We start from the raw sequence: 26,132 nt of genomic DNA, 5'->3' as shown, positions 1-26,132 counted from the left end.
GTAGTAGCACAACTATAAAGTGTGGAATTCAAGCAGTACAAGTTTAGCTCCTCCATGCAGACAGATTTTCTCTTGGCAAGCAGGGATACTGTACACATTGTTTGTAGTGCCAGTCCTAATTCTTAATTCTAAACTAAAGAACCTTAAATTCTTGTGTTGAAGAAATCCCACACACATGCATCGGTAAAATGCTGAGAGTCCCAGCAGGCGAAAACTTTGCAAAAGAAACCAGGAATGAACAGTAACATCTGTATGGTTACCCTGACGACGCCATCGGAGTGGCCGGTGACGACGACATTCTGCGTGTCCCACTCATTCATCTCAGACACACAGCAGCACAGGATCTGCTGGCTGCGGCCTGTGAAGGTTTTCTTGCTCACAGCACACTATCTCCCTCCACACACACACACACACACACACACACACACACACACACACACACACATATATTACACACTGACAGAACAGCTTTTATGAATCACAATATGAATAATCCATTCTATATCATCTGTTCCTCAGCTAATCTTCACTGCCCCTGCCCCTGTATAAAAATAGGCGACAGAAGAAACTGTTGCTCCAGCCCACCGTCAGTTCATTGATACACAAAGCAGAGACGGGCGCCCGGTGTCCCCTGAGCTGTGTGACGAAGGAAAGCTTGTTGAGGTCCCAGATGATGCAGGTTCGATCCCGTGAGCCGCTGACAACAATGTGGTATGCTGACGACGCTGTCAGACACGTTACAGCGTCCGTATGACCCAGTAATGCCTACAATACAACACAGTGGAGACAAAGAAATTAGACTCCATCCACCTGATTTCGGTGTTTAATGACATTAGCTTGGAATTTACCTCTCTGAGACTTTATTACCCTCTGAGGATATGGGAAACTTGAGGAGGCTCTGGATTTACAAGTAGCTTATTGTTATTAATAAAAGTACCAAAACACTTAGCAGTCCTATGGAAGCCCACAGGAATTCAGCACAGAAAACCCACAGTTGAGTGCTGTTTAAGGTTTCTATCAAGTGTAGTTTTTTAGGCTGTGGTACCAAAACACTGTTGTGGAGTTACCTCTGATTTCTCTCCTTAGCGTTTTAAAAACACAGTCTTTTAGTTTGAGGCATTTTATTTTGAAGTCTTCTGTATAAGTGCTGCTCTGGGACCTTGACAGCTTGTGTGTGTTTACCTGTTTGAGCGTCAGCGACTTGGCCCTCTCCTTGGAACTCCCTGTCTCCCACACACAGATGGCTGTGCTGGTACCACCGGTGATAACCAGCTTTGGGTTTGGACATATGGCACAGAAGATCTGACCCCACTCTGACAGGCACTCGTACACCACCAACGCCTGAAACAAGATTAAAGAGTGAGATGGAAGGTTCTTTGGCGAGAGGTGCAGAGGAGAGGAGCCAGAGGTTGAGCATCGCTCCATTCTCACTGTTTAAGGAACTGACATAAACATCCATGCAACTAGCTAGTTTTCATTACAAGGCTTTTAAAGGTTTCTGAAAGTCCTGAAAAGATGTACAAATATAGTGAGAGTACGGCAATAAATTCACTATCATTCAGGATAACAACACAAACTATAAGCAATAACCACGGAGCTGTTCTTATACTGAAACTACAAGTCTCTGTATAAGAAGGGGGATGGAGTGCACACTTATTAAAAACTGGTCCACTTGTTCTCAGTCCCAAAGAGGAAAAGCAAAATCTGATGTTCGCTACTGGCAGTTAACAGAAATGGTCTGCAACTAGGTTTCTAAGAGACATTTCAATTTTACCTCCAGGTGACAAATTAGATTCTCCTCTGTGAAATTCTCAAGTAACAGTTTTCTGCAGACCATAGCATCACATCAGATGCAGAAGAACTGCATTAGAGACTTCTGTCATGGCTGCTGTTGGAAAGTCTAATGGTTCAGTAAGGAAACTGCATTTTTACTCAAACACCAGCAGGGGGAAACCTCATCTTTACTAACAGCTCACCGTTGCTCATCAGTTTCAAAGTGAAATAAGTAGGAAAACTACACTAGTCAATGTCTCAGTTATGGAGCAGCCCTGAGAACCACAACTCTTAAAATCAAAACATTAGAGTGAACTCTGAATTAATTACAAGCAACTCTGGATGATAAAGTCAGCAAAACTGAGATAAAAGTACAAAAATTATGCTGTGTGAACATTTTCCTTACAAAACTGAGAGCACCAAGTGACAGCACTGAACATACGGTCATGACACGTTGCATTACACCAACACAAGCAACAGTATGGCGGTCAGTGACTCACAGAGGCTGGAGGTCAAAGGGCGTGCTGTTGTTAAAACTGTTACTGACCTTGTCAGATTCATAATTAGCCAGACGGCAGCTGAGGTCAGCGTAGCCCCAGGCAAAGGTCTTGCTCCAGGTTGGAGGAACCAGAACTTTGTTTTGCTCCACTGCGAGGATGCCCTTGTCAGTGCACACGATCTGTCCCACAGGCTCCTTAAGCTCTGGACAAAGGTAATAAGAAATATGTGAGCACTGAGTCTAAAACGATTCATGCACCTTAGGCCGAGCAGGCACAGATTCAGCCTGATTTTAGCCCCGATTCATTCGCCCCCGACTGTTTTTATAATCAGTTGTTGTTTGACTGCAGTTCAGTGCGAGTCTGGATCTGGTGCCGAGATATAACATTTTATGGCCAGAATCAATTGAAATGAGGCCATAAACTGTATAGAATATATTTATATGGGCTACTGTCTATGGACGAGGTTAATTGAGCTCTGGCAACACCACAGTGTATGATGTGCCTGACAGCAAAAGGAGAAACACTGCTGAGAAACACAGATTACTGTACAGGGTTAGATGGCATTTAAAACCACAAAGGCAAAGATGCTTCAGAAAATAAGATTAATTCAGGATCCACCAAATAACATCCAGCATTGAAGAGGCCTCAGAGTCTGAGTGTCAGTGCCTTAAAGTCCACTGAGTATTAGTTGAGGGGTCACTAAGAATTTAAATAGTATTTAGAATCAGGAAAGGACAAAGAATGAGTGTTGGTCTATTTGTGATTGTGTATGTGTGATGTATGCACATGTACCTTTGACAGGTGCTAGTGAAGGTCTGAGATTGTCAAGGTGATGGAAGAAAATCTTGTCGCTGTTGGAGCTCGGAGGGACGCTCGCTATGTCGCCATTAGCTTTACTGCGTACCCGTTTAGGAGGGTGGGGCTTCTTAAACAACTGAAACACACATATACACCAACCGTCAGTGACTTAAGAGCAAAACTACCATCTGCTAAAAGCCAAATGATAGAAAGGTTATCCACAGCCAAGCACAATTTGCATGGCTCTGGCTCTGTGAGGCTGTAATGCTCATCACACAACTGGAGACAAACTGCTACAACTTTTTTCATTCTTAGATATTCACAACTGCTGGAGCTAATAATGCAAAGTTTGGCCTCGGAGATTGGAATTGTTAAAATGTTAGCATGTCAACGTCGTCATCTTAGCAGCTGCTAATGTGGCTAAAAACAACTGCTGGTGGAAAATGACAGTTATCATTTTTGTTTTCACAGAAGTAGCAGAAGTATGTGACCTGTTTGGGGATTTGTCCAAAGTTGTTGATGAAGCCGATGGTGGCCGTCTCTTTGAGCGGGTCATTGATGTTGTAGATGTCCACCTGACCCTCATAGAACAGGTGGTGGAACACGTTGACTGCCTCCACAGCTGGCGGACCCTGCTGTTTGTAGCCGAAAATCAGGTCGATCCATTCATGGAGGTGGGCTGATACATAGTCGCACTCCAGTGCCTGCAGCCAGGTGGGAAAACCAGACAGAAGTCAGTGTGAAGAAACTGAGGCTCAGAGCTAAATGGTGGGTTAATTTCCTACCTCTCTGTGGACTCTGATGAACTCTCGGGGGTCACCCTTGGCCCAAGGTGGCAGGATCACATCACCCAGCTTGGTTCCATTCTGCTTAGCGCCTGATACATGGAACAACAGAAGGCAGACAGAACATTAATATTCATGCACAGATTCACCTCAGCTAGACTGACTTGTGTCTTCATCAGTGGTTACTGTCTCCTCTTCCTCATACTGACCAAGGTCAAAGTTGTTGGAGTTGAGCAAGAACTCAGGAAGATAGAAGAACTCGGGGATGAGCTCCTTCACGTCGGCCATGTTGTGCTTGGAGGCAGAAAGCCAGGCTTCACGCACACTGTGGAACATCCTGTCAGCCAGGTCAAAATGACCTCCCTGGTAATCACACAAACACATTGATGGGCAGTTTTGCCAAGGTCCGGACACTTGAGAGCATAAATAATTTGCTGTCCATGTAAACTAATTCAAGTTTTTTCTTGTATGTGCTAAAATAATCTTTTCTTGTTTTCCTTCATATCGACCCAAAACAAAGGAAACAACTTTTGGCAGAAGACGCCAAATCAAACCTGAAGTCTGAGGAAAATCTGTGTGAAGGGCTCCATCCGGACCAGGTAAGAGGCTACAATCATGGCTGAAGAGTAGTGGGTGCCGTAGTGGTAGGCTGGGGTTTCACCTGGTAAGACAGGTGCATGCAGTTCTGAATAACATTCATTATAAACATCAATAGAATTTAAAGGTTCAGTGCAGGTTGGACAGGTGAAATCTGGCTGCGCCAGTGTTAGAGGTTTTCCTTTCACTTAATATAGGCCTCGTATATTCATTTTAAAATTTGACATTTAGGATGAAAACAACAGATTTAGTGTGAGTGGCTTGAAATAAGAGCCAGCTAGTTAGCCAGTTAGCTGTCAGTGTAATTTAAAATAGCATAAATAAATGTGACCTTGACTCCAACTTATGTGCAGTCTACGGATGTAACTCAGAGATCTTACCGTTGGGGTCTTCCCAGTCCTTGTATCTCTTCTTGTATTGTGTCAGTCTGTCGTCGGTCTGGGCGCCCATCGGCTTGGCAAGATTACGGAACGTCTTGGGGTTGTTCAGGTCCAGTTCCTGGTTGACATCCCCAACAGAAACATCACCGCCATTACAAAACACAATTACTGAGGGAACATGCATCTAATGTTCAGTGATGTTGTCCCAAACCCTGCAATCACCTCCGAGTCGTAGTCAGCCAGGATCCAGGGGAAGACGGGGTACTGCATCAGGTCATTGTAGGATCGTCCGGCCAGCGTGTTCAGATGCATCAGGTACTGGAAGTTACTGATTTCTCCTCGCTGGAAGGCAGATGGTAAACACATCAGTGAAGCAAATAGTAGCTTATGACACGGCACATGTTCATTGTGTGTTGTGACCTCAACAGTAGGGCTGGACCAACATACCTCCCATCTCTGAGTCACTGACTTCTCACCAACCAGCGTGCTGAGGAGCCCAGACCTGACAAGCACCAGGACAGACAAGGTGGTCAGTGAAACTAACTTAGGATCTCCCTTCTTCAAATGTGTCATTTGGACAATGGTTTGCATTCATTTTCCTTCATGAGTCAAAAACTTCATTAGTTACTACACAAGGCCAGATCCATTACTTATTAAAATACATTCCATGTGCAAATTTAAAGCAAAGGTAATAAATATGAATATCTGCACATTCTATTAATTCTACTACAACATCCAAACATGCTTATACAGCTCCGCCCAGAGTCAAGGATTTCAAAACTTGATGTAGAGCACAGAGGAAACTGTTCAAGCTGAATTAAGACGGAGGAGGTCTTACCCCTGTTCGACGCTGGTGTTGGGCCTCTGGCCTGAGACCGATTCTGAGCTGTCAGCCAACGAAGGTACCACCGCCAAGAACCTGCAGGGAATTTAGAGTAAAATAAAATAGAACAGATTAATACATATATAGTTCCATCTGTTTCAGGAAAGTGTCTTCTCTGAGGATTTTTAATCACACAACAGAAACATCTGACCTCAATCAGTGCTGAAGTAAGACGAAACTACACAAGTACATTATAATATGACACTACAGTGTCCCAAATCTCAGCTAACAAACATTTTATTTAAGCTTTTTTCAAAACTGTTCTTTGTGTTAATAAAATGTAAGAGCAGTTCTCCAGCTCGCAGTAACAAGCTCCTGTTATTATCCATGCCCAGTACCTTTGGTAAACTTTGTTGCGCACTCCTTTTTGGAAAGCTAACAAGTAGTTTCTCCCATCTGCTGAGAAGACTTCCACTGCCATTGGCTGAAATAAGACACACAGGGAAAAGCCAAAGCGGGAAGTTAAACATTCTCATCTCAAAAGCTTCAGTGATGATGCTGTCACAGTAATTTGGATAATGAGCCTAGAACAACTGTATTATGTTCCCAGGTGACTGAACATGAGTGTTATATGCTGACCTGCAGCAGGTAGCGCCTCTTGTGAACCTCCTTGATGTCTTCATAGGCGAAGATGCTGCAGGTTCTCTTCAGTTGGCTCTGGCCTTGTCTCGCTCCTCTGGGGATGATGGCCTCATGCAGACTGGACACAGACAACAGGCAGTGACATCAAATGACAAGTTCTACATTCAGCGTTACCCGATAAAGCACTTGTGTCTACCAAGGGTTAGTTCGTGTCACAAACAATTACAGGGTCCTCTACAGAAAAATATAACAATACTAAAAACACCACGACATCTAAGTCAAAAGAAAAAATGTGTATGCAACGAGTGCATATACAAAAATACAGAAGCAAAATAATTGAAATAAAATGTGCTCGGCTTCCTCCCACAGTCCACAAACATGCAGAGTGCTGTGAATCGATTATGATAGTTTCTTCTGTCTCCTGTCCATCCTCGGTTGCGTTTCATGAGGTTTCTTCCATTTTTCCCTATTAAAAGGATTGTTGAGGAGTTTTTTCCTGCTCCAATTCGAGGGTGTAAGGACAGAGGACGTCCAATGCTGCATAGATTACAAAGCACCTTGAGGCAAATTCATGATATGGGGCTATACAAAATTGACATGACTTGATAAAATGATAATATATATTAACAAAATATAAAGCCTAAAGTGCCTATGAACGTGTTTAATTGAAAAATTAGTGGTCATAAAACATTGAATCTCTGATGAACAGGTGACAGTAGGCTTTTCTATTTTGAACTGATAACCTAGAATTCACTCAAATCACTAAAATTCACAATGTATATTTTTTAATTGGCCAATAAGTTGAGTCCTCATTTCAAACATCTTGTTTTAATTGTATAAGATGCTGATGAGAGGGCGAAACAGAACATCTGAGGGGAACACGATGAAGTCTATGAAGTGTTTGTCACTTTGTGTCCCAAAGGAAATGACACAGCAAGTTCCAGAAAAAGATAAAAAGCTTTGCTGAGTCTCTCAACGCATGCTCCATTAGGAGCATTACATCACCTCAGCAGTGGAACCACCCACTGCAGCGTCCAGAGCAATGATGTCATCGCTTTATTCAGGGATGAAAAGTAGAATAACTCTGTCAGCTACAGCCTCCAAAGTCTAGTCAGGATTAATTGCAGTATGCAGCCCTGGCAAAAAATCATGATTCTCCTGCAGGTGTCAGGCCCGTGATGTGAAATGACATATACATGAGTGTAGACCTACTTCGGAGGTAGTGTGTCAATGTCCCTGATCTCCCTGGACATGGTCATGGTGTAGCCATCGATTACATAAAAGTGTTCTTTCCCAAACAGCAGCAGACCCTCGCTGGTGTCCAGACCCTGCACCCTGGCACAGCGGTACATGTGCTGAATCTGGATCAGCAAATAAAAAAAACGAAAGAGAGTCAATTACCTTAAGTTTAGAGAAGTATTTTTCTAATGAAAAGTCACTGGCTTCAGTTCCACCAGGAAAAGGCTTTGTTCTCACTCAGTAACTGCTGATAAAATGGCCTGGAGCTAAACATTTAATCCCCTGGTGATCCCTCAGCAGCTCAGAAGGACTACAGCAGTATTTGAGTGAAAGGCCTTTATGTGCACAATTTGCCTCTTGTAAATAATGGAGGGAATAAACTAGAATGAGAAATTTACATTTAGTGCTATGACCTTTTGATAACTAATTCAGACAGGTAATTCATGACCTAACGTGTACCTGGTTTCCTTTTTAAAAGTTTTAATTCATCTTAGGGCTGCACGATGAATCACTTTTTGAGCCCGAGTTAGATCCCCATGCGATCTCAGTCTCACGTGACAATGATTCTGCTGTGTTTGTATTAGCAGTGAGATGCCTTGCATCAAAACAAGCGCTCCCTTTTCCTCGTTAAATCACGTTCACAAAATGGTTTATCGTGCAGCCCAAATAAATTTTATTTCACAATCTCTCTTTGAGAAGTCTGCAGTCTTTACAAAGTTCCAAGCAGCCATATCAGCTTTCAGCTTTCCTAGAAGGCCTCCTTACCTTAGGGCCAACAGAGGCAATCGACAGGTTAAGTGTTGCTGAAAGACTAGGAAGGCAATACTAGAAGAAGGAAGTGAACCCTTTAGAATAACCCCCCACTTATGTATAGATTTGTCTTAAATCATGGTCAGATCTTTATCTAAGTCACAATTACAAGCAAGCACAATGTATTTTAGCTGACAACACAAATCACTGTGCTGTTACTGTCTATACTGAACACATCATTCATTCAGTGTAGGCTGGAAAAATATGTGAACCTCTGGGCTAAAGAAATCAACTAAAGCTCACTGGAGTCAGGACTTAGCAAACCTGGAATCCAATCAATGAAACCAGACTGGAGGTGTGGGTTACTCTGACTTATAAAAACACTCAGCAAACAGTGAGACTACCTGATGAAGTAAAGCTTAACTGTGTGTTAGAGAGAAATAGTTCTGTATAACTTTAATTATTATTTGTTCTATGCGATAAAAATAAACCAAATCTAAATTAAAGTAATAACAAAATATAAATCAAAGTCAAAAACAGGACAGGAAAACTAAATGTGCTAAAATGTGTTGAATAAAACTCAGAAAACTGATGGCAGCATGAAACACTGTGAGTGAAACATCCTTGTATATATACAGACATATGTTTGTGCTTCCTGCCTGACCTTCTCTCCATCCTCCAGGAGACGCAGCAGTGACGTGTTGTCGGTCCTCTGCTCCTCCTCAGGGCCTCCTGCCTCTAACAGCTGCTCCTGAATCTGCTCCTGACTGTCCTCGTCCGCACCGTCCGCTGTGGACCGAGATCTCTTCAGAGGAGCCTTCACCAGGCCTGGACAGCAGTGTACAGAGAACAACAGAACTGAGAGAGATTTTATTTCAGTACTGATCATGACCAAGACCTGATGATTACTGTGCCTGAATGTGTACAAATTCATCACTTTTTTCGTCATCTAAACTTGGGAGCAATCCCAGAGAAGAACTGTGTGGAGAAAATAAGATCAGCCTGTAGATGTCACAGGAACATGCCTCATAACTAGACATTTAGGAAGCACTCTGCATTTCCCTGGTGTTGTTTCTGTACCTTTGACTCTTGCAATGGTGTCTTCTCCATGCTCAGGCTCATGCTGAGTGGTTTCTCCCTCTGTGCTGTGCTCCACAGAGTGCTGATACATGCCAGGGTTTCCGGACAGCAGACGCATGTAATACTCCTTACTGTCGTAGCTGATGGCTCGTCGGTACCGAAGAGGCTTCTGAAGGGGGGAGAAAAGAAAAGTACATGAGGTGTTCAGAGTGTAAATACCCATTTGCACTGCGTGTTTGTGGAACAACCGACTCTATTCCTAATACCAAATAAACAAAATAACCAAATAAATGCATGAAGGGAGCTTTCTGTAATCATTACCACTGCACAGAAGCCAGGGCAGAGATGTTTTCTGGAAGAGTACATTAACCAAGTCCATCAAAGTTACATCATCATATTTACATGTCTTATAAGTAGAAGGATCTGGCATGTTATACCCTGAGAAATACCAGTATCACTTACATGCAAAAGACATTACTCAACAGCAAGATTACAAAATGTCAGTCATGATTACTTTTATTACACAGATGTTCATTCTCGTACTGGGACCTACAGTATACAGATGTGAGGACCAAACCCACAAGAACAAAAAACCCCAGCACCGGCGCAAGATGAATAAAGGCCACCCCTAAGTACTGCATACTGTCTCCTATTCTACTTTTACTAAGTACTTCTGTATTATTTGATCTGTTGAGGGTCATAAGAACACTAACAGAGCACACACACTTTTCTTTAATCACTATTATCTGCTTGAGGTGTTGGCAGTCTAGACATATTTTTCATTTTCTCAGAGTAAGATAAATGCTTAAAATACAGAAATGACAGGTGTAGTCTTCATGTCTGTGTTCAGGGATACTGGCATTAACACCAAAACAAATGGCCATGCTTGTGCTATCTTGTGCTTCCTGACCAAATAAATCATTGTGGATTATAGAAGGATAACAGAGGAAGGATTATTTGTACAGCAAACAAAGCTAAAAGTGTCTTGGTGGCGTCACGAACAGTGAGCCACCGGCTGTGGGTGTCACTTTCTTATAAAGGCAGCAGCAAGCTTGTCCTCAAGCTCTATTTCAGGAGAGCTAGTCCGACAGGCTCATTCCTCTGTAGGGGACTGGTCCATGTTAAGGATACAATGGAGAAAATGATCTCTTTATTTCTAGCCATGTATTATTCAAAATATCTATAGTACAATTCTACTGTGGGTTGTAAGATAGAGTATACAGTCAAGTCCAATAAGTAATACATGTGCCAGTATATCCATTACTTCAAATATCATGCTCTGCTTGCTCTAATAGACTAACTTTCATTTTAAAAAAACATTTCAACCTCTCTCTGCTATTATATCTGTTACTAATTTCTAACAATATCATTCTGGTGTCACACAATTAATGAATATTGCTACTTATGCTGTTATAGCCCTGTGATTGTAGTTGCTTCACTGTTACTGGTCATTAGTTGCTAGAAAAGCTATCGATCAAATTCCTCAGGTGAAGTAAAAGTTGCAGAAACGCAGATAGCAATGGAAGAGTGAAAAAAAGAAAACCATATTGCCTTTCGGTGTACACTACCAAAGAGGTACCTCCCAAGTCTTAAAGTGTACTTTAGTTTTCAGCACTTCTTGCCAAAGTCATTCCTGAGAGGAACATTTACTCTATGGGGTCACTGGAAAATATAAAGTCCGATTTAAAAGCTGAATACCTGTGCTGAGTTCGTGTTTGTCTCAGTCTCTGGGATGTATGGGTAATGGATGTAGAACATGTCATTTCGGACCATCTTCTTTCTCATCCGGCAGGGCCCCTCTGTCATCTCCAGCACAAACTTATCCAGGTGGGAGCCGATGGGCGGGCCCCAGAGACCCCGCTCACGCAGAAGCTCGTATTCAATGGATGCCCACTCCTCAGTCACATACTTCAGGGCATTCTGCTGTCGCTGCGGGGGGTGGAGCCATGGGTGAGGTGAGTGGTGAGTCATTTTAAAGAGGTTTACATAAATTATAAATGCTGCTACATCAGGTTGAGAAAATGCACCTACTGTGTTTTTATCTGGTTTAATGTACTGTAGTAACATCCGACTACCACAGTAACATAACTGATTATTTTAGTCCTGCAGCTGGTTTCTAAAATAAACTTGATCGAATTCTTTGCGCACCCACTGTGTTTGATCATTTATAAGAAGGCTATATCTGCTTAACTGTATCCAGTAATGATTCAAGTACGGTACCTCTTGATATTCTTTGTACTGCATGGCCACGAGGTCTCGAACGACAGCAATGTGTGTGAACATCCACTGGAAAGTTTCCTGTCGATCAGAAATTCAAGGTTGTACAAAACACTTGACGAACACATAAGTTTGCTGCCACTGTGCAGTGAGTGTCAGCTGATTTTGTGTGCACCTGTGCAGACAGGCTGTTCTTGTTCAGGCTGTTCTCCTTCTTGTTGCGGCGCACGCCCGTCAGCTTGGAGAGACCGAAGCCACTGCTCACCCTGGACAGTTTGGACTGGGTCACAGGCGCCACCGCCTCGCCGCGGCTGATATACTTCTTCTCATGAACTGAACAACAGAGAGAAAAAAAAATTATAATTTAGATATTCAGACTGAAACACTAGAATGTGAATTTTTTTTATATGTCTAAGTTATTTGAACAGTGTCGAAGCAGCAGAGAAAATGACGAAATAAACAAATCCTATGTTAAAAACTAATAGAATGTAAATCTATTTCTCAACTTAGTATTTCAGTGAAAGACAGTATCTAGGTTACAAATAAGTAAAAATTTTAAAGGTAGATAGCTTTAAACCAAAGTTTTGGTTTTATTTATTTAAATATCTGTCTCCAATTTGTATCTCCACCCCTGTGCAATGAAGAGGAATTGAATTTGACAGCACTGAAAATGGCATTCACAATTTTCAAGAGAAGCTTTTATTTTCAGATACTGTATATCCATTGTTTGCAAAGCCTTTGGTTAAAAAAATTGTATGACTTTCTATTAAAGAAAGAGTCTGTAGAACACAGAAAAGTCTTTTGTTACAACTCGTCTCATATAAACAAAGATGGCGACAGGAAATGACATTGTAATTCTGTCTTTGTATGAAAGAGGCTAAAAAAAAGAGACAATTTCATTTCCTGTTGCCATTTTTGCTTTAACTAAAAAAAAGCTGTTTTCTGAGAAACTGCCAAAAAAAGTGATTTTCCCTGGTCCGGAGTGGATTACTTCTGATTCTGCATTTTTTAGAAGAGTCTGTGACAATTTGGGAAATACAGTACATTCAGGATTTGAAATGACAGTACAGGGTTAAAACAGTCGGCAAGTCTCTGTGATTTGTATGCGATTCATGTGAGTCACAAGCTGGGGATTTGCTTTTCCCAGTGTCCCTCACCCAGGTGGCTCTGCCAGCTCTTCAGGGCCGGCTCCTCCAGCGCAGGCCGGGCTGTGGCGATGTCCACGTGGCCTCTGTCATTGCAGGGCAGAGACACTTTGAAGATGTCCTCCAGCATCTGGCGCTTGCTGTGCATCAGCTCCGTCCACACACGGTTCACTGCCTTCAGCAGCAGCTGCCGCCCTGCAGGGTGAGGAGGACAAATATTTTTCATAGGCACACAGTCTGCTTTAGTGGCCCAATACAGCAGCGTGGTGTGGTGTGTGTTTCTCACATCAGTCACCAGTCTGGCATGAGCTACACTTTTACTGTGCAACTACAAATTAGTTAAATTCAATGTTCTAATTATTTGTGACACTTTTAAAATACCTGACATATTCATTACATTCTTTCTCTCTGGCAAGTCATAATAACTCACAAGTGTCCATGCAGCCACCCACAATCAAGGACTGAGTACCAAGCCCACTAACACCTACAGTATCTTCACCAAAACATGTTAAAAAATATTATTTTTAATAAGCATTAAACCGCCTCAGCTTTCTGTGAATAATATGATGCTAATTATCTATGGACTGAATTTGGTTTCAGTCTCACACATAATATCCCTTTGTGTCAGACAGGAATTTTTTTTTTACTCTCAAATTAACATGAAGCTGCTACTGATATACAGTACACATATGCAAACAGTCAGCAGGCTTCTACCCGCACTCACAAATAAACACACATACAACAGCGCCTCACCCTCGCTGACATCGTGGCTGTGTGTCACGTCAGCCTCGTTCTCCGTGGGCATCATGACATGCCAGGTTGTCATCCTGGCCTCCGCCTCCAGACCGAAGCCCTCCACGCTGCTGCAGGAACAAACATACAGCGGCTCAACACCAACCTGCCATGCAGAGATCTGGGAGGGGCGCCACAGGGAGAGTTAGAGTGTTTGGCTTCTCTGTAGTGGATACGTCTGCTCTCTGTTGCTGTACAGTGTGCAGTGCTAAAGCATATTGTGCACCCAGCACGCTCAGAAATTCTGTCTCTCCTCACCTGCTGCAATTTTGGAAAATATATGTACTTCTGATAGGACACACACATAAGGCTTTCCACAATTACACTCAGATGCAGTGCAAGCGGACACAACAGCCTGAGGCACTGAAAATAAAAAACAAGGCATGCTGCTCTGTAGTAAATTGGTGTGAGTTAACTAGAGGGAACCACTACGTATTGCATTAAATAAGATAAAGTACTTGTGATTACATGTGCATTTTCGGGAATTTCCCCACTGTGGGATCAATAATGTTCTACCCTACACATTTATGACACTCCCATTCAGACTAATTTACCTAAATAGGTACAGTTGAGATTAACTAGCTAAACCCTAGTTAAATAGCAAGGTGGGATATAAAGCTAAATTGTATTCACTTGGCAGTTTGGCTGTTTCTTTTCTTATGCCTTGAGCCATTCAGTGTCCTTTAGTTTTATATGATTTAGCCAGAAAAAAAAGCTGATGTGTGTCTTTGCATATTCTTACCTATCTGAAGAAAGGTCCACATGGCTGCACTGAATGACCAGTTCCTTTACTGGAACCTACAGTACACTGACAGCAATTTTGACCCCAAAGAGTAGCTCAACCTAGAGCAGACACGCTTCCTTTTTACTTCCATGCTGAGAGTAGCACAGATGCTCAGAAGCCATGTAATGAGTCTGTTTCTGAACCATGAAGGCTTCGCTTAACTAAATGTATCACTAACAAGACCAAGAGCTTTAAAAGTAATACTGCAAAATTAAACTAGATTTTCATGTAAATACTTTTGTAGCAATGAAATAAGCCATACATTAGGACACACAGTAAGCTGCTAGGAAATCTCACCTCCTTTCTCTGGTGTGATGTGGAGAATGTGCACACTGTAGTTCTGTGAGCAATTCTAGTTCTCTGATTTCTTCAAATCCTTCATGAAAATATTTCTAGTGGAGAAGTGTGATTTACCCAGGCTAGTGATTTTACCCACAGTTCTCACGCCGCCTTACCTCCCACTGTGCAGGCAGATGAAGCAATGAGCCAGGCAGGCCACAAAGTCCTGGTCGTGGTTGCCCGGCCCCAGCACCAGGTTGCGGTTGACAGTCAGGACCCGCAGGGCGTCCAGCAGGGCTACCTGCTGAGCTACCGTCTTGTGAGGTCGGCAAAGCTGGTAGAGCACTGTTCGGTTCAGACAGTGGTAGATGGTGTCGAGGGAAAGGCCCTGGGAACGCCTCTTAGACTGGAGGTGGAGAGGATGCACAAAAACAAACAGGTGTAAAAGATTAGATGAAAAGGATTTCAAATCAGAAAGTACCACAACTAGAGAAAGGTGGGAAGAGAGATGTCATGCTGCTCTTTTACTTGTGGCTAACACACTGCTGAGCTGTGGATATGGATAAAACTGCTGTGGAAATATTTCAGCAGAAAGACAATTTGTCTGAGCAGTCAGGGCTAAACATGGAGGGGTTGTGAACACAGCTTGTTGTTGTACTGTCTGAGCAGTGATCTGCTTAGCGCTTCAAGTGGAATTTGTAAAAGTTTGTACAAATAAACTAAGCTTCTTTCTAACAACACCTGATGTACTTAAAGCAAAAAAAGGAAGCAGACATTAAACAAACCAGCCCTTTTACTTGTAAAGACAAGTATAGAGTTAACATTCTACAACTCCTATATCACTTTCTGCTTGCTGAATTAACTTTTCCTGTCACCTAAGAGAAGTGCTGTATTGTGGGTAGTGGAAAATGCTAGTGCATTTTCTGTGAGTGATAAATTTGTCAACTATAATTTGATTCTGGCACACAGCCAGCCACCCATACTGCTGGACAGGTCTATTCTAACATCGTATTCAGCAGGTACAGGAGGTAGGGAATATATGCTGTCTTACAGAAAATGAGTTTGAATACAAATGCAACCCTTCAACCCATTATTTAAGCAAGATTTTACTCACCCTAAACATCTGTGAGCTTTATCTTTAAAATCAAAAATTGTTTTAATCTTAGAATGGTATGATCATAAACTAACACTGACCTTCACCATTTCTCTGAGTTTAGATACACAATACATATTTACTATTTACTACTGGGAGTAATCGATTCAGATTGACAGTTTGCCTTGCACCTGTCCTATGAGCTGCACGATGAAGTCCACCACCAGCTTGGAGTCCTTGTTGAACATGCCCTGCCACAGTTTGTCCACCACCCGCTGAGTGAAGTAGAAGACGTTGTTGACCAGAATTTGGTAGCTGCCACCACTACTGAGGGGCAGCGAAGCATCTTCACCTGGATGGAGACAAATTTAAAAAGTGGCGTGTTAACTAAAGTGGGTGATATCCCTTTTGATGGTATTTATCTGACATGCAACACAGAAGGATGGCTGCTATTACAGAAGAAGTGCATTAGTAAAGTGAGACTACAGACTGGGCTTCAGAGGAGATGACTCAATATGAAACCATCACAGCTTCACATAAAACCAAATGAGACATTGGTCCAAGCTGTCCTGCAACATGCTCACCCAGGTCAATTCCTGTGTAACCATCAGCTAGTTTTGTCACAGGGAGAAATGAGCAGTAACCGTCAGTCAAATCCAGGTGGTTTGTCTTTCACATCAGCTAATTTGGTAGGTAATGAACCACAAGGTAATAAGTCAAATCTGTGATCATGGGGAAATTAACAGGTGGTCTGTGTTCATTCAAAAATGTAAGATTAATGTGAGTGATGCAGACAGGTGTGGCTGGGCAGAAGTGTACTGCATGAGGACTGTGTTCTGACCTAGCAAAACATCAGCAGCCAGCAGATGCTCCATGACACCATCCAGGATGTTGGACTGAAACTCCTTCTGCTGAGTTCTAGTGGAGCGCTCTGGGGAGGCCTAGTGAGTGCAAAAACCAACAACAGAGACACACATTTAAGATCATTTGTCGACCTATGGCTTGGCAAACCCCCAACCCTGGACATTATCTCCTTACCTCCAGCAGCAGGTCGATGATGGGTGTCTGTTTGCTGGCTGGGATCATACACAAGTTGTCCATGATCAGGACCCTCATGAAGTCAAAGACGTACTTTTTGGCTGGGTGGTTGGTCAGAGACGTCTTGGAGCCCACGTTACAGTATTCAGACTGGCTGCGGTTCATTCCAGAGTCCCCAGCAAAGGCCTTGAACTCTTCAGTGGGAGAACCTGCCTCGTCGTCCAAATCACTGACCTAGAATGGATGCAGTAGGACAGTTTATTAACAATGTAAGCCAGGTATAAAATGATAACAAGGTATGGAATAAAATGTAGAATACACATCATAAAAACATTTAGAGACAGTGTAGGACTTTTACGCACCAATTCCATGTTCTATGTGCTTTTTGCCTGTGACATTTTTTTCTTCATATGTAACTTAAACCTTAAGTAAAACTGCAGCACTGTTCGCTGATACTGCAGTAGTGGAGATTACAGTGTCCATGGTTTCAAATAAATGAAATGAGTAACATGTATATACATGACTGCATGACTTGGTGATGAGATTGTTTTGCTTTTAAATCTACTTTCAGGCCCATTCCCTCAGTCTTGAAACAAAAGACTTGTGTAGAAGGTGAAGCCCTTGCAGCCATTCCCAGTGGTCACCAATAAAAACTACAGATTTCTTATTCAACTTAATACACTCACAGTGAAAACTGTAGAGCCTTACCATCTCAGAGTAGGGCCTGATGTTGAAAGGGAAGACGGTGGCTGCCAGGGCACAGAGAAACTCAGGACTGTGCCACATTGGCGCCAGGTCGGGTACGTTGTGGTAAAGGTACCTGAAGAACTGCATGAGGGTGACGGGATACTCCCTGAGCCAGGAACCTTCCTCCTCCGACTGCCACGGCTGGAGAGGCACACACAAAGGAAACAAATCAAGCGCTGCCTTAAATAAATAATTTTCATCCAAACTCCATATGTTAAAGGCACTTTGTAGCTCAAATCTCAGGCTGGTTTAAAAGAGTAAAGTGAGAAGTCCCTCAGCAGCAGACTCGGTCTGCAGGAGGTCTGGTGGAGCTTCTCAAAAAGCAGCAGCGAGCTCTGTGGGTGTGAGTGTGGATGAGAAAAGTGTGCCGACTCATTATTGCTGGATTAAAAAAAAGCTTAAAATGACACTATTACAGAATCCAAGCTGATCCAGTCAATTTTAAGAACCACTTTAAAAGGACTGTTGAACATGAGGCTATATGTGTGAGCATACAAATTAATCAGCTTTTGGGGAAAGGCCTTGAATTTAATTAGTAACAAACCAGCTATTTGGGATATTTATGAAAGTGTTTAACCTCAATAAATGCAAGGTGTTTACATTTTAGCGTTTTTATTAGTTTAACAAATGGTTTATCACGGTGGTGGTTCTCACCAGGTTAAGCATGCTGCGCAGCATGGCCAGCAGCAGGAACGCAGCCTCGGTACACACACTGTGGATGGAGGCCACCACTGTTCCACTGGAGGCCGGCATGCCGAAGATGAACGTCCAGATAGAGTCCAGGTCAAACTGAGAGGAGAAACACACAAACTGGGGTAATATACAGTCACATAAACATGTGACATCCTTCTGTAGGTTTGTCATTAAAATACTGTGTCTGTCTGTGATGCACACTTGGACAACCAAGTCTTATACATGTGTGACTGTTAATCCAAACTTCTAGCATTTGTCAACAGGAGAAAATTGTTAATTTCTTCCTCAATCTTGAAAAATGTATATTGTCTGGAGGTAATTCAGGGGAAATAAGTCCTCTTAAAGTACAGCATGCCAGAAATATTAGTTAATAGTAGAAAAAGAATGAAGAAGATTGGGTACTAACATGTACCTGCAGGCTATCTGGCAGCTCGGTGATGGGCTGCTGTAGGAAGAGAGCCATGAGCAGGAAGTAGAGATCAGGCACGCTGGTGTGCTTGGGCAACAGTGTCTGCAGCACAGGGAATCCTGAGAAGTGGCAGGCATCGCGGTTGATCTCTCGTAGCGTGGAGCGCCCACCGGCACTGCGGCCCACGTTGAAGCCTGAACAGGGGGTATTGAGTGAATGTTAGGAAATACAGCATGTGAAGGAGGAAAGATGGATGTGCCGAACAAAGCCTCTGACTGAGCCACCTAACGGCCACTCTGAACACAGCTGCTGTATGTGGTTAAACGGAGCAGGATTATTACTGGAGACTGGGCAGTAGTAAAATAATTTAAAGGAGAAAAGATCAGTATTTGGTTGAGCTAGAAGACTAGAAACTAAGAGCTTCATTCTGTCAGTGCTACACCCATGATAGCTCTGAGGCCATGTCACTACTCAGTGTAGTTTACATAAGCAAGGGTAGTGATTCTCAACCTGGAGGTGGGGTTGTAATGCCGCATAAAGAACCAAACCAAGACCTAATGTACAGATTTGTGCATATATTCTTTATCTTTGTCATTAATGTGCTTAAACTGTGAATAATAAAAGCATAAAAATGCCTGTATAGAGAAAATAGAAATCATTTGGAGGCACAAGTTCACAGTTGTGCAAGTTTACATCTGCAAATACTTAAAATACCCTGCGAAGAACCTACTGAGGCTGAAAATCACTGAGCTCAGGAGGGATTACGATTGCAGCAGCGGGGAGGCAAACAATGAGAGAACAAACCGTTTGCTGTGCGGTGCACAAACAGTGCAGCTTTCGGTTTACCGAACGAAGACATAGCGAGGAGAGTTGTCTGCTGAGCCATGTTACACCATTTACAACTTACGGTATTTATTCTGAGCTTCCATAGGAACGTTCACCCATTTTTTGGCACATTTGTAATTGTTAACAGCAACATACACTATTTACTCTGGACGTTATCATTGCATGCTTCTTACTCTGGGAAGGAAAGTAATTATTTAACTTTAGAGAATTAAACCAGAGTTTGAACAAATATCAAACACATGCCTTTGCAAACGCAATGGCTAAAAATGAATTCAATTCTATTTGTATAGCACCACTACTACTACTACTATTATTATTACTATCATCATTATTATTATTACCGCTGTTGCAAAAAAAACACCAAATGCCCCTTGAACAAGCACTGACCTAAAATGACTTAAAGCCAATGATCCAATAATGTTGGAGTTGATATTGTGTTCCAGATTTTGTTTAATTTCCTGTGTTTAATGACAATCACGCAGCCTTAGGCTCCTGCACTCACCCAGCACTGTGCCAATCTTATTGGTCAGGACAGAGTCGGTGTGGTCCAGCCAGCCTCCTCCACACAGGCCCTCCCTGAAGCGGTTGAGGATAGACTGGTTGGACAGCAGCACCACCAGGATCCACAGAGCTGCTGTCACTGTGCTCGAGTGGAGATGTTCCTCCATGAACATCAAAAGCCAATCGAAGCCTAGAGTCCGTACCAGCTCCTCACAAGCCCTGCAAGGGGGTACAGAGAGCAAGTGGGGTGAGCTGATGGGCTATAGCCACCATTACTTTCTAAAACCCTGTCGAACAGTAATTTTTATGACCATTTAAATACTCTTACAGCCTTTCTTTTAGAGCTTGCTGAGCACACTGCCAGATTCTAAGCAGTCATAAATCAACACTCTGGGAGTTTGGTTTTACAGCACAAAACAGATATGCGAATAAAGTGCGGTCCTACTGGGCATTGACGGTGCACTTCTCTTTGGTGGTGAAGAGCAGCCTGAGCAGGTTGTCCAGCAGTCGATTTCTTAGCAGAATGAGGCTGGCTGACAGGAGACCGCCAAAATCATCATCATTACCTGTCACCAAAGATTTTCAGAAGGAAATAGTACTTGAGGTGAGAAATGCAGTCACGATTCACCGGCTGGTGCATCTAGCAAATAACCATGTACTATTCTCTACTGTAACAGCTAACTATTCAAGATCCTCTAAAATAGTACAGCTGTCAGACCAGCATTTGACCACCTAAACAAGAATGTTAATCCATATACTCCAACAGTACCTCCATCAATCTTCTCCTCATTGTTGACTTCCATGACCACAAACTTCTCAACCACAGCAAAGGTGGGTAGAGTAGAGGAGATGAACTGGCCGAAACTGTGATGTATAAAGCAGGAAAGAAAGTTTTGTTATTTGTGTTTTCATTTTCAGTTCTCCAGAGTGCACTGTAAGCCTCACATGTTGGTATCAAATAAAACACAGAGGCAGACACCACCGCACGCTGACGCGACTTCATGGATGTGTATTTACCGCAGCAGGTCATATGGGCTGGGGAAGCCCTGCAGCAGCAGACTGAGCACGTTGCTGATAGCAGCTACAGTGGGCTGGGACAGTGAGGTGTCCCTCAGGGTCAGCAGCAGTCTGGGAATCAGCTGAAACTCTCTCAGCAGTTTGGCATTTTTAGCCGCCTCGCTGTCAAACACAAGGTGCGGTACACATTGTTAAAGAGTTAGATTAGATATTAAAAAAGAAAAAAGTTTCTACAGTAAAGGAACATCATCGCTAGTGTCCATTTGATTTTTTTTGTGGTCAGGCCAAATTATGTTTCACACTTGCCTGGATTCTGTCAGCAGCTCGATGAAATGTTCAAACAGAGACAGATGGAGTTCGTAGGGTGCGTGGAGCCAGACCTGGGGAGCAGAAGAAACAAGACTTAGACCTCTGTGGCACAACCTGTGGTGTGTTGGCAACACAAACTTTGGCCCCGTTTCTTAAAGGTTCAACAGCAGTGCAAGAAGAACTTCTTTCTCTGTCCCAGCTGCAGCACAACCCAAAATATACCCACAATTCTCAGTGTTCAGCTACGCAGGGTTTAAGTGAAACCAGTTAGCTGCCAAAATGGCAGTTAAATCAGTTTTTTTTTTACCTTCTGTTCTACTGTAATGCAATAAAATTTCCACAGAAAGGTTTAGTAACAAATACTTTATTTCAAGATGCACTTCTGGGAATGATGTCTGACTTGAAATTACACAAAAGGCTGTTTCCTCTGACTCCACTCCCTCACCTCAAAGTCACAGAGGAGGTCCTGGAAGGCAGTGGAGTTGGGAATGATAGAGGTCTCGTGTCCACTGTCGACTGTTCCCACCAGAGAGAACGTGAGGTGGAGGATGTGGCTGTTGAGCAGCGAGCGCTTCTTCTTCAGCAGCATAGCCAGCAGCTGCATGGGACGAACAACAGCAAAAACATTTAAGAACTCATTTAGTTGCAATTGTTTTGTAAATTAACTTTTACTTTACAAGCACATTGGAAGTTTTTGTGTCCCTGCTATTTTCAACCACAGCCAGTACAGTTACAGAACCTGAGAACTGTTCATAGGGCAGGTGTTAAACTGCAGAACTGGCTCAAACCTGGTAGCCTTTGATACGCTCCATCTCTTTACTGGCCAACGGGTTGCTCTTCACAACGCACACCAAAGCTTTGACAGCTGCATACAGCCCCTCCACATCTGACGCCATGGCAACCAGGCCCAAGATGGCTGCTGCCCCTCCCACATACTGCAGGTTGGTGGCCACAGGCTTTGGCACGAAGGCACGGACACCTGAAGAGAAAATGGAGACATTTACTTTGCTTCAGTGACGCTAGAGTATAAAAATGACAGCTTGTCACAGTGTAGCCGCAATGTAGGGGACCAACAAGTGTCACTGAACTATTCACTCAAGCTCAAGGATAAAATGCTAATTTGGATATTTTGCTAGGCACACTAGTTGACCCCACCTGCAGAGCACTGTAACAAACCAACCTCATGAGCTCCTGAGCTATTACTCCAGCACAGGATAAAGCAGGATTTGTTCCTGGCATTACAGATGATTTCACAGACGTGTTTACCTAAATATCCAATGACAGCAGCGCCAATGGTGCGTGCTGGTCCGTTGAGATGGCCGGCAGCATTATGAACCAGCTTGACTGGAGTGGCATTTTCATGTGAGGACACGGCGAGCTACAGAGAGAGGGAGGGAAGCGTTTCAGTAAAGACATCCAGACCAAAATACACACACCAACTCTGTCTTTGTTCTACGTTTATTGCATCAAAAAAGGAGCAATTCTCATTTGTCATTGCCACATTTATCCCAGACATTTGGGTGTGAATGCTGCTTGTTGCTGTGGATGTGGCCGTTCAGGGGCATGACAACTGCAGTTCTGACTAAGCTCTGGACTTTCTAAAAGGCTTTAAATCAGGTAGTTAGAATGAAATATGGGACCAGCAAATCAGGATGGAAATAAAAAGGCACTACACTCTGATGGTCTACAGAAAAATACTGCATTTATGGAGCCCTATTTAATTATTTTAACATGATGCCAAAATAAGCAAGTAAAAAGTACTTTAATACCGTCTGGGTTTTTTTTTTGTTCAAAATTCTAAATAAACATAAATAAATGAAAATACTGATGTATGTTCAATAAAGCAGTCTGTTCCTAATCTACAACAGGCCTCCGATGTTGGAGAAACGGTGCCTCTGCACTTCACTGCTTTTGCTTCCTGTGAGCTGCTCTGGGCAGAGGCTTAGCAGGGAAACAACTTGGCGGGCGGGGAGAAAGATAAGGACGGCGGAGGGAGCTCACTTTGAGCTCACACACACTTTTAGTGGGATAATAGGATGGTGTGTTAGTTATTGTAAATGCATATATACTGTATGTGTTAATGAATAAGTTTGACTACATATTTTCTGTATGCCAGTATGCACCAGCATATGTCTGTGTGTGTTTATATTTATAAATAGAAAATGAGCAATAGAAACCGCTACAGGATATAGTCTTGTATCTATTTATTATTTAAGATATTAATCTTTCTTATCTGCAAACTTTGCAATTTTGCTATAGGTCCCCACACTCTGCACTATGGCAGAGGGAAAGTTACATCACTCAGATATGATGTAACTGAAGTCAGTAAGCTGAACACTCAGAACCCACAGGAGGCTCAAAAGGTAAGATAAAGTACATTTACTAATGAAAACAAATGGTCCCAACAGAAGAAATTCATTTGGGCAAACTGGGAGAAACAACAAAAAAGGCTATTAAAAGAATGGCCGTACAGTTAAGTCTCAAATGTTTATCATATGGAATTTATACTTTCTTAAAAAGACACCTATAGTTTATCTGACAGTCAATTCCATTTTAAAGAAAAAAACCTTTAAAATATTCCAAGTGGAATGAGCAGAAGTTTCCCCAATAGTTATTTATCTCTGCACAGCAAACACCCATTCTCCAGTATTTAAAGATGTTGTTAATGAAATCTTTTAAAATTAATGGATAAAATCAGCACAGTCTCTGGTGACTTGATTCTGTCAAACAGCGGGATGCTGACCTGTTTGGCGATGGCTTTGCTGTCCAGTTTGTTGTAGACCTTCCTGATCTTGGCCACAGTGAGCGTAGAGACAGACAGAGCATAGAGACTGAAGGACACCTTCTCCTCTGGTACCAGTGCCACCGGAGAGGCAGGTGCCACCTCTGTCTTTGAGTCTTTACCTGGGAGAAATGGATGTCAAGAGGGTAAGAATGAAGCAGAAAGACAGAGGGGACATAGCGATATAAAACAGGAGAGGATTTGTGTAAACAAAATAAAAGAAGAAAGATATATGAAGCTGAGAGTTAAATAGGAAACTTTTAAGCATTGGCATCTGATAAATATCAGCTCAGCTCAGATTAGAAGGTGAAGTCACAAGGACCACTCACAGGGCAGGTAGACAGCCTGGAAGCTGCCCACATAGTTGGGTCCCAGTTCATATATGGCGGCAACACTGGTGGCAGGCAGGACCTCCTCCAGGAAGTGGCTGGGTCCCAGGCGCCACACCAGGCAGGAGAGCTGGCGCTGCGCTGGCGGCGTTCCCACATATCCATACACCGTGCTCACCACTGGAGGGTTGGTGGAGCCGGAGCCCCCTGGTGCACTGTGGATGTAGTGAAGCTACAAGGGAGGGAAACATCATGCTGAGAAATGTGAGGCCAAAGCTTTCTGTGTTATGTCAGAAATGAGAGCTAAGATATTCAATCTCAGCTTTGGATATCACATTTCAATTTTAGCATTTGAGGAGTGGAAATGAACACAACACACAACTTGCACATAACAGAATAACTGCAGAATGATAATCCAAGAGGGTTCCTAAAATTATATTGTTTAAATAAACAGATAAAGAAAGTGACAGAAACTTGGGAAAATTTTAATTATGGATTAGGTTCAAGACAAATATTCCAGTTAATGGGCAAGAACAAATGGTGGTTCCAGCTTTACAATAATGTCACTTTGCCGCTTTCGTCTGTTTTATATCACTGCAAATTAAACACTTTTTGGATTTTAGACTGTTGGTGGAGCAAGATAAGATATCTGGAGACCACGCCTGGGAATTTGAAATGGACATTTTTCATCATTTTATGAACAATTATTAGTTACAGCCCTAAACATTATGCAATAGTGGATGGTGCAGTTGCACTGACTGCTGAGGAGCTACAAAGTATTATCACAGAAATGCAGCCAACAGATACTGTTTGCACTTATTATAAAACAGCATTTCAACAGTTGCTACAGATGCTACAGATGTGTGAATCTAAGGCTTGGGTTTATAAGCTTTATAGTGGCACAATGTATCATATTTTAATTGTTCATAAATTATCATTTGAGGGCTGAGTAATTATGAGTAATTAATCAATGCTTCCAATGTTTTCGTTGTTACTGCGTAGATACATTTTTATGTTCCTATGATGAGCTTCCATGGGATCCTCAGAGACTTGGACTTGGAGAGAAGAGCTGTGCCTTACAGACGCACTCCTACATGCACAAAGACACACATAATACATATGACTGGCTTGTTTCCTGTATGTGGCCCTCAGGAGGAAATTAAGCTGTTGTTATCAGTGTTGCTGAGACTTGTGGTCTGCTCCTCAGTCTCAGGGGAATCTAAAGTCACTAACCGCAAGCCACATCACAGGCTGCTGTTTAAAGCCTGGTTTACAGGTTGTTTGTATGATTCTGTATCAGAATTGTAGTAATTTTGGGTTAATTATATGATCTTGGCCACTGAAGCAGGACTGAGGCTCCACTCCACAGTCAGCACATACTGACCTCCTTGTTTCCTGTTGTGTAAGCAGTGATACAGACACTGGCCACCCACTCACTCTTAGGTGCTTTATATAGCATCCAACTCTAAAAATAAATATTATATGTCAGAGTATAATATATAGCTGTATAGCTATCCATCTATTTATCCATCTACATTACTTGATTCTGAGAACGGGAAATGATGCACCTCCTGCGTATGTACTCACAGAAAGCATCTCTATATACAGTGCCTTGCGAAAGTATTCGGCCCCCTTGAACTTTGCGACCTTTTGCCACATTTCAGGCTTCAAACATAAAGATATAAAACTGTAATTTTTTGTGAAGAATCAACAACAAGTGGGACACAATCATGAAGTGGAACGAAATTTATTGGATATTTCAAACGTTTTTAACAAATAAAAAA

The 26,132-nt window shown here is 42.6% G+C and overlaps 1 protein-coding gene across 3 annotated transcripts in view; it reads right to left on the bottom strand.

Moving 5' to 3' along the window:
• Positions 1-434: 434 nt before the first annotated feature.
• Positions 435-26,132, bottom strand: part of wdfy3 (WD repeat and FYVE domain containing 3) — a 60,911-nt gene continuing 35,213 nt past the window's right edge. For 2 of the 3 annotated variants that reach the window (XM_020595039.1, XM_020595041.1), the window contains 39 exons: positions 24,349-24,580; positions 23,981-24,141; positions 22,504-22,615; positions 22,026-22,216; positions 21,683-21,835; positions 21,235-21,308; positions 20,929-21,090; positions 20,681-20,775; positions 20,357-20,477; positions 19,913-20,130; positions 18,562-18,758; positions 18,117-18,251; positions 17,424-17,603; positions 16,716-16,949; positions 16,519-16,618; positions 15,869-16,029; positions 14,761-14,990; positions 13,483-13,592; positions 12,742-12,924; positions 11,760-11,917; positions 11,588-11,665; positions 11,066-11,296; positions 9,368-9,536; positions 8,952-9,115; positions 7,511-7,659; positions 6,296-6,416; positions 6,055-6,140; positions 5,672-5,752; positions 5,281-5,335; positions 5,056-5,175; positions 4,834-4,951; positions 4,411-4,517; positions 4,066-4,219; positions 3,857-3,948; positions 3,563-3,775; positions 3,066-3,207; positions 2,321-2,475; positions 1,183-1,341; positions 435-765 (listed from right to left, as the gene is read on the bottom strand). In XM_020595039.1, the coding sequence (XP_020450695.1) occupies positions 520-765; positions 1,183-1,341; positions 2,321-2,475; positions 3,066-3,207; positions 3,563-3,775; positions 3,857-3,948; positions 4,066-4,219; positions 4,411-4,517; positions 4,834-4,951; positions 5,056-5,175; positions 5,281-5,335; positions 5,672-5,752; positions 6,055-6,140; positions 6,296-6,416; positions 7,511-7,659; positions 8,952-9,115; positions 9,368-9,536; positions 11,066-11,296; positions 11,588-11,665; positions 11,760-11,917; positions 12,742-12,924; positions 13,483-13,592; positions 14,761-14,990; positions 15,869-16,029; positions 16,519-16,618; positions 16,716-16,949; positions 17,424-17,603; positions 18,117-18,251; positions 18,562-18,758; positions 19,913-20,130; positions 20,357-20,477; positions 20,681-20,775; positions 20,929-21,090; positions 21,235-21,308; positions 21,683-21,835; positions 22,026-22,216; positions 22,504-22,615; positions 23,981-24,141; positions 24,349-24,580 (5,847 nt within the window). In that variant the 3' untranslated portion in view covers positions 435-519. The remainder of the gene's footprint in view (positions 766-1,182; positions 1,342-2,320; positions 2,476-3,065; positions 3,208-3,562; positions 3,776-3,856; positions 3,949-4,065; positions 4,220-4,410; positions 4,518-4,833; positions 4,952-5,055; positions 5,176-5,280; positions 5,336-5,671; positions 5,753-6,054; positions 6,141-6,295; positions 6,417-7,510; positions 7,660-8,951; positions 9,116-9,367; positions 9,537-11,065; positions 11,297-11,587; positions 11,666-11,759; positions 11,918-12,741; positions 12,925-13,482; positions 13,593-14,760; positions 14,991-15,868; positions 16,030-16,518; positions 16,619-16,715; positions 16,950-17,423; positions 17,604-18,116; positions 18,252-18,561; positions 18,759-19,912; positions 20,131-20,356; positions 20,478-20,680; positions 20,776-20,928; positions 21,091-21,234; positions 21,309-21,682; positions 21,836-22,025; positions 22,217-22,503; positions 22,616-23,980; positions 24,142-24,348; positions 24,581-26,132) is intronic. The other variant, XM_020595040.1, reaches the window with a different exon arrangement.

The sequence above is a fragment of the Monopterus albus genome, unplaced genomic scaffold (assembly GCF_001952655.1).
Source record: "Monopterus albus unplaced genomic scaffold, M_albus_1.0 scaffold26.1, whole genome shotgun sequence".
Lineage (NCBI taxonomy): Eukaryota > Metazoa > Chordata > Actinopteri > Synbranchiformes > Synbranchidae > Monopterus > Monopterus albus.
This window is presented reverse-complemented; position numbering and strand designations above follow the sequence as displayed.